We start from the raw sequence: 12,502 nt of genomic DNA on the forward strand, positions 1-12,502 counted from the left end.
AATTTCTGAATCTTTCTGAATGTTACAGACATTATTTTGAAACAGTGCTTTTCTAATTAAATTTGTCAAGAAGCATATTTGACATTTGGCCAACAAGTTCTACTTATTTGTAATGCACGTTTGACATCGCATTAAACAATTATCCTGCAAGATCTTTAGGAGACATTTTATAAGTTAAGAATAAAATAAATAACAACTCTTAAAAACACTGGAATTAAATTTTCAAAATAATGCCGCCCATTATTAACTAATGTGCAAAACAATCAACAATCTTTTGCGCAAACAGAATCAAAACGAATGGACACATCTTTACTAGAATTGTATTGTTCTCAAAATAGTCGCACTGGTATAAGACAGTTAACATGATCCTGCCCTTCAGTGCAGTTGAACTTTAACTTGCTCTATGTATTTCTTCATACTCCGTCAGTGCAGTGTCAAACTACACTAGCTCTATACAGAGATTATCTGATAGTTGGGGACAGACTCTTGTTTTATTTTATTTTAAGTTTTCTAATCATTCCTACTTATGCTACCTGCTATTTGTCCTCAGTGCATCAATCTTTTACATTCAATTCACTTCCTAAGGCAATAACTTAAATGAGTTCTCCTTGATCCTTTGGTGTATGCAGCTGGGTTAAATCAATCTTATATAATATTTTTATGGACAGAGATGTAATCAGTGGCTTGAGACATTGCTTAATGACCTATTAAACTATCACACCCAATATCTATGTTGTCACCATGTAACTTTTAAATTTGTAGTCCCAACCTATATATTTATTTTATTTTAATGTCAGACCTATTTTGTCCCCAGTATGAACAAGTATATTCTCATGGACTTTTCTATCTATATGTTACTTGATTCATATATAATTGGTGCTCATGGGAAAGTGAGTTTTCTGAAGAAATCAGTCTACGTCAAGAGCACCAATTTATACGATGGGAGCCTCTTTTCATGTTCTCCATACTGGTTTAGGTCATATATTTAATCCATACAGGATATTATTATAAAATCATTCCTTATTCAAAGTGTTCCACAAGGCTGACGTTAACTTGTGTGAGATAGTTTGTTTGAGTATTGTGGACAATTATGTTTGCGGTTGTCATTTCAAACTCAAACATAACTGTAATGTAGGCTATGCATTTTTCATTGATGTTGGCAAAGAACCTTTGTTTAAATTACGTGTTTACATTATGTTTTTACTCTGCGTCTACATCCCTCACCCCATCTCAAAGATACCACTAACAACATGATCCACTTGATCACTAGATCTCTTGGTTACTAGATCCTTTGATCAGGAGAGTCCAGAGGGTTGTTCCAATCCAAATGATTACAACCCCTTCCCTCCATCAGTCCCCTCACTCAGAAAGTGCATCTTGGAATGTCAATGGAGCGCACACTCCGGTGAAGGGAGAAGTGAAGGGAAGAAGAGAAGCATCATTTGGAATGGAACGAGGCCCAGGATCAGGTTCACAGCTCTATCTTGCAGGCGGGGAAGGACTCGTCCTGCATGACCACGGTGGAGCTGGAGGCCAGCACCATGATGTTCAGGTCCTGCTGCTTCTCATGAGTCTCCTGGTACCACTCCCTCATCACCTCTGAGTCATGAGTTGGGATCAGGGTCACCTGCCAACAGGGAAAAGAGGTTTGCATAATATTTTTTCTAAAACTCTTGAGCTTTGTTTTGTTCCTCTCTAAAAAGCAAAAAAAAAAAGTACACTTTTTAAGTCTTGTCTATTGTCTCTATGGCACCTCTCTTCCTGATACTATGGGATTATAATACGGTTATTCTGATACATTTTGACTGTCTCCCTGTACCTGCATGTTGTTTCCCCACATGGCTTTGCCCTCCAGCAGTGAGTCCAGGACAGCTTTGCTGGGCTCCTGGGCCGTCTGGTCATTGCCACTGACTACATAGTAGGAGGACCTAACCCATTTGAAGAACTCTGCATCCACATTCTTGGCGCTGCAGTGGTTTGGGATGTAAACCAGGTCCATGTACGTAGGAGGGCAGTTGGGTACGGGCATTGCCACTGCTGCCTTTCCACTGCCTGAACCTGAGACAGAGATGCGGCTTTGTTAGAAAATCAATGTACATCATGGATGAAAGAAATGTGAATCTATACCGAGGTAAATAGAGCTAAAACTAACCAAAGGATCTAGACACATGACCAAGTAGGAAAATATGAGTGAAGAGTACCAGGTCTTACCTGATGTGGCACTTTTCACACCCCTGGACGCAGAGGTATTGGTTGCATTTTTGGCATCTTTCCCTTCTCCTGCACTCTTTTTGGGAGAGGCTATTACTTTTGAATCCTTTACTTTTGAGGGCCCAGTCTTTCTGGCCGGAGAGGAGGACTTGGTCATGGTGAGCTTCTTCTTCTTAGCTTTCTCAGCTCCCTCTGCCTTTGAGTCCTTGTCCTTGGTCTGGTTGTTGTCATCAGCGGGGGGCATGTTGGCCTCCGGATCTACCATGGTGACATCTGGGTGGGCTGGAGACGGAGCAGAGTCCCTGGGGGCCACGGGAGGAGGATCTGCGTGTCTGTATGTCAGGGTTCTGTCAGTGGGAAGTGTCTCCGAATCATCCTCAGAGTCTATGTTTGCATCTGCGGTAATTGAGGGGCACTCCTCAGTCCCAGGGGGAACGTCAGAATCTGTCTGGGACGGGGCAGATTCACTGATGGAGGTTGGAGGAGTCTCTTCACATTGCTTAGCGTGTAGTTTATTGCCGGGGGATGGAGGTCCTCCATCTGACTTAGCCAGGGGCTTCTCTTCCTCCAGAGGGTTCTCCTCATTCATGAAATACTCCAGGGGACTGGGGTTTATGAAGGAGGGGGACAGCTCTGTCTTAGGGTGGCGGTACTCACAGGAAGTCACCAAGCATAGGTCAACATCTGTTTTGGAACCAGAAGAAGGGGTCTTCTTGGAGGAGTCTGGGTCCCTGGAGCCACCTGCACACTTCTGATAGTCAGAGAGGTTTGAAGAGAGTGGAAGGTAGGATGGGGAGGGAACCTTGGGACTGACAGGGGATTTGGAATCTCCACATTTGAAGGGATTAGTTTCTGCTCCCAGAGACATCTCTGTTTTCTGTGTGAAGCAAGAATAGGAGGATGAAGAGGGGGAAGAACATTTTGGGGTGGCAGGCGATTTGTCCATCTGCTGGGCTAAGACTGGTGACATTTCCCTCATCTGACAAGGTGTAGTAGTCGAGGGGCTGGATTGGGATGCATCTGAAGGGGACACAGAGGTGGCGCGACTTGAGTCACTGTCTTTGAAGAGCATAGGCTTGTCCACTGTGGGTGGGCACTGATCAGCGGGTCTCAGATCATTGTCCTCTGACGGGCTGTAGTCCACCTCTGTCGGACCATTCTCTGTGGCGCGCAAGCTGCCTGCACAGGGGTGCTCTGGAGACTGTTTGCTGAAGTCCAGGGCTAACGAGTGGTCAGGGGATTCCTGGCCAAATGACATGGTGGAATGTTCCGGGGATTTGGGCTCCTGTACTGGTGTTTTTGATTTGGCAGTCTTTGGTGAGATGTCTGGAGAGATTGACATGGACCTGGAGCTGTCCCCCTTGGGAGATATCTCTGCCTCCTGGAAGGGGGTTGGAGTCTGAACCACAGAGACATTCAAGGAGTCCTCCACCTCTGTTGATTGAGGGGAGCCGGCTTCAGCATGGAGAGCAGGGGAAACGTCTGTCGTAGGCTCTGGGAATTCGATGGTGGCCAGTGAGGTGGTGGAAGCCGAGGCGATGTGTGAAAAAGTGTCCTCTGCTACAGCCTCATCAACAGGGATACCCGATTTATCAGACGTGGTTCTCTCTGAGATCGACATTTTACTCTCCTCTTTGAAACCTGCGAAGGGGTTTGTGGATGAGTTACTATCGCTAGCTCCATTTTTCTTCTCATCTTGACTTGATTGCATTGTTAACATATGATCTAAATCAAAGTGTGTCTTTCCTCCTACTGGTGGCGGGCTCTTCATTGGGGAGAGCACCTTCTCTACAGGTGAGGTGTGGTCAGGAATTGGGTCATCCATGGGGCTGAACCTGATGGAATCCTCTTTGTCACCCGTAACCTCTACGATTACAGGACCATGGTCATTTGCAGGTGGTATAGAGCCAGCCTTCTCATCCACGGGAGACTGAAAGTAAGGTGTGTGACCGGAGGAATGAGGTGAGGTGGTTATTTCCAATGTCTTGTCATTTGGGCTGGTTGAAGACCCAGCTGCTGCCTTTGATGATCCTGAAAGCGTTGTGCACAATTCAATTGGTGCAGCGAATCCAGAGGGGTATGAGTCAAAGGATCCTTTGGGAGCTGAAGGGGAGCGTATGAGAGGCGAAGTAGTGGAGAGTGCAGAGCTGAGTCTTGCCGAATCAAGACCAAATTTGTCTGACTTGAACCCTTCCTCTTTGTCCTCTTCCAGTGACGATGGTGGAGATATTGTGGACGCAGAAACGTGGTAGTCCCTGCCTTCAGTGGCATCACACTTTGAATGGTCTGACTCTGGGTCGTCGTGTAGCGGAGACAGCCTCTTCCTCTCAAAGTCTCCTAACGTGGTTCCTCCAAACCTGGCAAGGTCCTGAGAGGGAGAATCCTCCGTCTCATCGTTAGTGGTCTCGTCACTCATAATGTCCCTTGGAGTGGACATTTCATCCATTGGAGTAGGCACACTGGAGATCTCAATAGTTGACTGGGTGTGGCCAGATGTAGCAGTGTATGCCTCGTCTCGGTTCTCATCATCTGAGGCTGCTTCGTCGTCAGAGCCAGTTGGAAGGGTCTCATCATGAATAGATGCAGCCGGAGAGAGAGGCTCAGACATTTTGGGAGGTTGTGTCACAGACAGACCCAGCTTCTGTACTTCTCTTTCATTTCTGTTATGATCTCTTACATATTGGTCTGCATCCGCACCCACGTTCTCAGAGTCCTCGTCTTCACTGTCCTCAGCATGTATATGCTTGTCCATTTCCCTTCTCATTGGCTCATGGACCTCTTCTGTCTCTCCCTTCTCTTCATAATCTAGCCCAGTTTCCTCATCTTCAAACTTCTCACTGCCGCTGCCACTCAACTTCCCTTTATGCTCCTGTTCCTCTGGGGTCTCCCTGCTTTCTCCTTCATGCTCAGTCGTTGTGATCCCCTCACCCAGAGACTCTGCCGCTTCAGGAGACTCCATAGAGTGCAGAAGGTCCTCTCTGTGGACCACCACCGGCTCTTCCTCCTGAACAATCTCCTCTTCTTTGAGCTCCTCAAAGTCCTTGGTGAGGTCCTCTGGAGAAGACATAATGGCTCTTTCTGTCTCAAGGACCTCCGCAGCACAAGTGGCGGCGGCTACCACTCCTGCTGGGACAGATGCAGCTCCTGTAGCAGCAGATTTAGCATCCGTGGCCTTGGTGTCCTTTTTGGTGACTTTTGGTTTTCCCTTGGACTTAAAAGGGCTTCCAACGTCTTTCGTTGTAGTTTCATCTTTTTTCAGAGGTTTTGGTTTTGGTGCAAGTTTTTTCCCTTCACCTAAAGCAGATGAAGTATTTTTTATATCCTTGGATGGCTTCTTTATGTCTTTCTTTAGATCTTCTTTCTTTTGCTCCTTTATCTCTTCCTTCCTCACCTTCATGGGGGAATCTCTCCTGAAAACTTTGTCTTTCCTTAAAATGTCTTTCTTTACCTCTTCTTTGTTTACCTTCTGTTCCTTTTTGGGTGTTTCCTCCTTTTTATATGTTAGCTTCTCATCTTCCTTCGCTCCTTTCTTTACCTCCTTTTCATCATTTTTCTTTTCTACAGACTTCCTGGGTTCTTTCTTAATAATCTTCTCCTTGAGAGCTTTTGGTTTAATTTCAGGCTTCTTCTTTTCTGGAGTTTCAGGAGTTGGCTCTGCTTTAGCCTTCACTTCTTTTTCCGGTGCCTTCACCTTTTCCTTTTTCAACAAAGGTTTCTCTTTTTTCTCAAATTTGTGGGTCTTTTCTCGAGCTGATTCTGCGTCTATCTTTGCCTTCTCTGGAGCCTCCTCCTTTGATTCCTTCTTGAAACTTTTGCTTGGTGATGGCCTTGAGACTGACTTCAGACTCTCCTTGCTGTCAGTTTTATGTTTTAACTTTGCCTGCTTCAAGGCTGGTGCCAAGTTCGAAGATAGCTCATTCTGAGTGACAACTGGTTGCTTCAAAAAGTCCAAGTGTTTTAATTTTTCCAAACCTTCAAGAATGTGATACTGAGTGGCGTTGCCAGGGAAAAGAACTCGCACTATCTTCTCTGAAGGGTTTGATGGGTGCCACACGATCAATGAAGAGATTGAGGTCATGTAAGAGATTGGGAGCTCTGATTCTTTTCCATTGGGCAGAAGAACAGAGGCTTTGTCTTTCTCGCTACCTGTCCACTGCTTCATAAAGTGCTGCAGCTCCTTGCTGTTCTTTGATGGGTTAAGCACATACATCTCAAGCTTCCCCACGCCCATCTTCTGAAACAGAATGATGGGTTCGATAGTGTTCCCGACCGGCCTCTGCAGAGGCTCAGTCCTCAGATTCAGCTTGCTCAGGTAATGGAGAGTTTGTGCCACCTCTTCAATGTTTCTCCTCACCCTGAAGTTGGGTTCAGCAGGGTTCCCCAGATTCTCAGGGATGTTCAAGAACACAACCCCAATGTCTGGGGATATGAGGTTCTTCACCCAGTCACCGGTAGCTTGGGATCCCTGGGACTGCTCTTCCTCCAGCTCAGCCATCTTCCTCTGGAGCATGCTGTTGATGCCAGGCAGGTTGTCATCCCCGATGTGGGTCAGGAGGATGGAGTCTACCCGGTCTAGGTGTCTCACTAGCTTCCAGAAGCAGGACTTACGGTTGGAGCCCCCGTTGATAAGCATGTTGAACCCGTTCACCGCAAAGAGGGCAGAGTCGCCGTGGCCGCCGGGGAAAATGTAGCAGCATGGCTTTGAGAGCTTCAGGAAACCGCCAGAGGTCGGTGGCTCCAGCATGTCAAATGGTGATGGGATTTCTACTGACTCCGACAGGTATTCTGTGAACTCTGAGAGACCTTCCATCTCTGGGAGTATCAGGGGTGAGTTGAGCTTCATGTTGATGAAGTCTTGTAGGTTGTGTTTGTCCAGGTTTGAGTTTTTCCAGTCGCCTTGCTCAGGGCAGTAGAGGGTTAGGCTTGCTTTGTTTGCTGGGTGAATAGTGATGAGCAATTCACCAATCTGGGGAAGAGAGAGCGATTTGGAGACTTGAGAAAAAAATCATGACTGTGAGATCAAACAGAACATATTTGCTAACAAAATTATGACAGATAACAGATGACAAATGTATTGTATTTGATGTATTGATGAGGTTTGCTCATTGTGAGGTCAGTAAACTTCAGCAGATTAAGAATAGTACTACAAACTATACAATTATAATTGTATAGTAATTGTTTAGCAAACAATTTTCTCAATTTGACTCACCTCTTGGTCTGTGAATATATCTATGAAGTTGAAGAAAGAGAATGAGCCGGACTGCAGAATCAGCGCTCCTGTGTTTTCAAAGCATTGTCCTGAAAGCACCAGCAGCTTGTGTCTGGCTGTGTCTGAGATCATCTGACAAACCTAGGCAGAAAAAAGGGATCAAACATGTCAGAAAGACACATATGTTTCATTGGAGTTTCAGTGCAATTGTGGCATGAATCTCTTTTGCAATCATAGTTTATGCTAAGGCCGAAGACAGGAATAAGTACAGGAAGGCCTGCTATGACCTCCAAACTACCAAAAGGACAAAATAGGAAAAAGGTGGAATCATATTACACAGGCTCCAACGCCCGTCGCATGTGACAGGGGCTACAATCCATTACAGACTACAAAGGAAGACCCAACCGTGATCTGCCCAACGATGCCTCTCTACCAGACGAATTCAATGCATTTTATTTTGACAACAACAATGTCGAGCCGGGTGTGAGGGCCATCACCGATCCAGAGGATTGGGTGATCTCGCTCTCCGAGGCCGACGTGAGAAGGGTCTTTAATCAGGTCAACACCCGTAAGGCCGCGGGCCCCGACGGTATTCCAGGGCGCATTCTCAGAGCATGCGCAAAACAGATGGCAGGCTTATTCTCCTTGTCCCAGTCTGTAATCCCCACGTTTTAAGATGACCACAATCATTCCTGTTCCTAAGAACTCTAAGGCTTCATGCCACAATGAAAACCACCCTGTACACTCACTTCTGTAATCATGAAGTGCTTTGAGAGGCTGGTTATGGCACACATTAACTCTTCCATTCCAGCCACCCTAGACCCACTTCAATTTGCATACCACCCCAACAGATCCATAGACGACGCAATCCCCCATCCACATCGACGAGGCGGTAGTGGAGCAGGTAGACAGTTTCAAGATCCTCAGTGTCCAAATCACTAAAGACTTAAAATGGTCCAAACACACACACACAGTCATGAAGTAGGCTTGAAAAAGTTTGGCATGGGCCCTCACATCCTGAAAAGGTTCTACAGCTGTACCATTGAGAGCATATTGACTGGTTGCATCACTGCTTGTTATGGCAGTAGCACCACCCTCGATCGTATGGCACTACAGAGGGTTGTGTGGACAGCCCAGTACATCACTATATTTTTCGTAGCTGTTTATCTACCACCACAAACCGATGCTGGCATTAAGATTGCACTCAATGAGCTGTATAAGGCCATAAGTAAACAAGAAAACACTCATGCAGAGGCAGCACTCCTAGTGGCCGGGGACTCTAATGCAGGGAAACTTAAATCCGTTCTACCTAATTTCTACCAGCATGTTAAATGTGCAACCAGAGGAAAAAAAAACTCTAGACCACTTTTACTCCGAACACAGAGATGCATACAAAGCTCTCCCTCGACCTCCATTTGGCAAATCTGACCATAACTCTATCCTCCTGATTCCTGCTTATAAGCAAAAACTAAAGCAGGAAGCACCAGTGACTTGGTTAATAAAAAAGTGGTCAGATGACGCAGATGCTAAGCTACAGGACTGTTTTGCTAGCACAGACTGGAATATGTTCCGGGACTCTTCAGATAGCATTGAGGAGTACACCACATCAGTCACTGGCTTCATCAATAAGTGCATCGATGACGTCGTCCCCACAGTGACCGTACGTACATACCCCAACCAGAAGCTATGGATTACAGGCAACATCCACACTGAGCTAAAGGGTAGAGCTGCCGCTTTCAAGGAGCGTGACTCTAACCCGGACGCGTATAAGAAATCCTGCTATGCCCTCCAACGAACCATCAAACAGGCAAAGAGTCAATACAGGACTAAGATTGAATCGTACTACACCGGCTCAGATGCTCGTCGGATGTGGCAGGACTTTTATTACAGACTACAAAGGGAAGCACAGCCACGAGCTGCCCCGTGACACAAGCCGCCCCGTGACACAAGCCTACCAGACGAGCTAAATCACTTCTATGCTCGCTTCGAGGCAAGCAACACTGAAGCATGCATGAGAGCACCAGCTGTTCCAGATGACTATGTGATCACGCTCTCCGTAGCCGATGTGAGTAAGACTTTTAAGCAGGTCAACATTCACAAGGCCGCAGGGCAAGAAGGATTACCAGGACGTGTACTCCGAGCATGTGCTGACCAACTGGCAAGTGTCTTCACTGACATTTTCAACATGTCCCTGACTGAGTCTTTTAATCCAACATGTTTCAAGCAGACCACCATAGTCCCTGTGCCCAAGGACACTAAGATAACCTGCCTAAATGACTACCGACCCATAGCACTCACGTCTGTAGCCATGAAGTTCTTTCAAAGGTTGGTCATGGCTCACATCAACACCATTATCCCAGAAACCCTAGACCCACTCCAATTTGCATACCGCCCCAACAGATCCACAGATGATGCAATCTCTATTGCACTCCACACTGCCCTTCCCACCTGGACAAGAGGAAGACCTTCGTGAGAATGCTATTCATTGACTACAGCTCAGCGTTCAACACCATAGTGCCCTTAAAGCTCATCACTAAGCTAAGGATCCTGGGACTAAACACCTACCTCTGCAACTGGATCCTGGAATTCCTGACGGGCCGCCCCCAAGTGGTAAGTGTAGGTAACAACACATCTGCCATGCTGATCCTCTACACAGGAGCCCCTCAGGGGTGCGTGCTCAGTCCTCTCCTGTACTCCCTGTTCACCCATGACTGCATGGCCAGGCACGACTCCAACACCATCATTAAGTTTGCCGACTACACAACAGTGGTAGGCCTGATCACCAACAACGATGAGACAGCCTATAGGGAGGAGGTCAGAGACCTGGCCGTGTGGTGCCAGGATAGCAACCTCTCCCTCAACGTGATCAAGACAAAGGAGATGATTGTGGACTACAGGAAAAAAAAGAGGACTGAGCACACCCCCATTCTCATCGACTGGGCAGAAGTGGAACAGGTTGAGAGCTTCAAGTTCCTTGGTGTCCACATCACCAACAAACTATCATGGTCCAAACACACCAAGACAGTCGTGAAGAGGGCACGACAAAGCCTATTCCCCCTCAGGAGACTGAAAAGATTTGGCATGGGTCCTCAGATCCTCAAAAGTTCTACAGCTGCACCATCGAGAGCATCCTGACTGGTTGCATCACCGCCTGGTATGGCAACTGCTCGGCCTCTGACCGCAAGGCACTACAGAGGGTAGTGCGTACGGCCCAGTATATCACTGAGGCCAAGTTTCCTGCCATCCAGGACCTCTATACCAGGCGGTGTCAGAGGAAGGCCCTCAAAATTGTCAAAGACTCCAGGCACGCTAGTCATAGACTGTTCTCTCTGCTACCGCATGGCACGCGGTACCGGAGCACCAAGTCTACGTCCAAAAGGCTCCTCAACAGCTTCTACACCCAAGCCAAAAGACTCCTGAACAGCAAATCATGGCTACCCGGACTATTTGCACTGCCCCCCCACCCCCACCCCCTCTTTTACGCTGCTGCTACTCTGTTTATTATTTATGCATAGTCACTTTAACTATACCCACATGTACATATTACCTCAATTACCTCGACTAGCCGGTGCCTCCGCACATTGACTCTGCACCGGTAACCCCCTGTATATAGCCTCCCTACTGTTATTTTATTTTACTGCTGCTCTTTAGTTATTTGCTTAAATTTTTTTATTTAACACTTTAAAAAAAACTTTTTTTAATGCATTGTTGGTTAAGGGCTTGTAAGTAAGCATTTCACTGTAATGTCTACACCTTTTGTATTCAGCGCATGTGGCAAATAAAATTTGATTTGATTTGGGACGAGCTCCCTGCCATCCAGGACCTCTATATCAGGCGGTGTGAAAAGAAGGCCCGGAAAATCGTCAAAGACTCCAACCACCAGGCATAGACTATTTTCTCTACTGCTGCACGGCAAGAGGTACTGGTGCATTAAGTCTGACACCAACAGGCTCTTGAACAGCTTCTATCCCCAAGCAATACGACTGATAAATAGCTAACAAAATAGCTACACGGACTGAGTTTACCTTGTATTTTTATTTACCTTTTATTTCAATCTTTGCACTGTCTCTATACACACTCACAGGGCCCTGCACACACACTGTCACTCCAACACACACACAAACACTCCATAATTGTCACGCCCTGGCTCTGGGGACTCTTAAATGTTGAGCCAGGGTGTGGATTTTCTATATTTAGTTTTCTATGTTTTTTATTCTAGATCGTTTAGTTCTATGTTGGCCAGGGTGGTTCCCAATCAGAGGCAGCTGTAGCTCGTTGTCTCTGATTGGGGACCATACTTAGGCAGCCTGTTGGCACCAGTTAGTTTGTGGGATCTTGTTCCGTAAAGGTTTGTGTTGTTGTAACCTCAGGACTTCACGTATCGTTCGTTTTGTTGTTTTGTTCGTGTGTTGTGTACTAAATAAAATGTACGCTTATCACGCTGCGCCTTGGTTCCACGAGTCATCAGTCAACGTTCGTGACGGAAGATCCCACCTAAAGAGGACCAAGCAGCGTGTCCAGGAACAGACAGCCTGGACTTGGGAGGAGATCCTGGACGGGAAGGGATCCTGGACTTGGGAAGAGATTCAGGCCGGAATGGATCGCCGTCCTTGGGAGGAGACTGTGGAGGCGCGCTACAGAGAGGAGCAGCGGCAACGCAGAGGGTACCGGCCGAGGAGGAAGCCCGATAGACAGCCCCAAGAAAATATTTTTTGGGGGGCTAAAAGGGTGGTTGGCGGAGCCTAGAGTTAGAGCAGAGCCAATTCCCCGTACTCAGGCTAGGAAGCGTGAGACTGGGCAGGCTCCGTGTTATGCGGAGCCACGTACTGTGCCGCGAGTGTTCCGGCACAGTCCTGTACGTTCGGTGCTAGCACCACGCACGTGTCGTGCTAAGATGGGCATGCAGCCAGGACGGGGTGTGCCGGCTCAACGCTCGTGGCCTCCAGTACGCCTCCTCGGTCCCGTATGTCCTGCGCCAGTGCCACGTGCTGTAGCGCCAGTACGAGTGCACAGCCCTGTACGTCCTGTGCTGATGCCTCACACATATTGTGTGGACATAGGCATTCAGCCAGGACGGGTTGT

The 12,502-nt window shown here is 47.1% G+C and overlaps 1 protein-coding gene across 1 annotated transcript in view; it reads right to left on the minus strand.

Moving 5' to 3' along the window:
• Positions 1-1,471: 1,471 nt before the first annotated feature.
• LOC311099783 (microtubule-associated protein 1B-like) overlaps positions 1,472-12,502 on the minus strand; it is a gene marked incomplete at its 3' end in the record, with an annotated part of 59,317 nt that continues 48,286 nt past the window's right edge. Inside the window, exons 4-7 of the mRNA XM_084140530.1 lie at positions 7,421-7,561; positions 2,212-7,177; positions 1,820-2,058; positions 1,472-1,627 (exon numbers count right to left, since the gene is read on the minus strand). Coding sequence (XP_083996656.1) covers positions 1,472-1,627; positions 1,820-2,058; positions 2,212-7,177; positions 7,421-7,561 — 5,502 coding nt within the window. The remainder of the gene's footprint in view (positions 1,628-1,819; positions 2,059-2,211; positions 7,178-7,420; positions 7,562-12,502) is intronic.

Source organism: Coregonus lavaretus, assembly GCF_964263955.1.
Source record: "Coregonus lavaretus genome assembly, chromosome: 24".
Lineage (NCBI taxonomy): Eukaryota > Metazoa > Chordata > Actinopteri > Salmoniformes > Salmonidae > Coregonus > Coregonus lavaretus.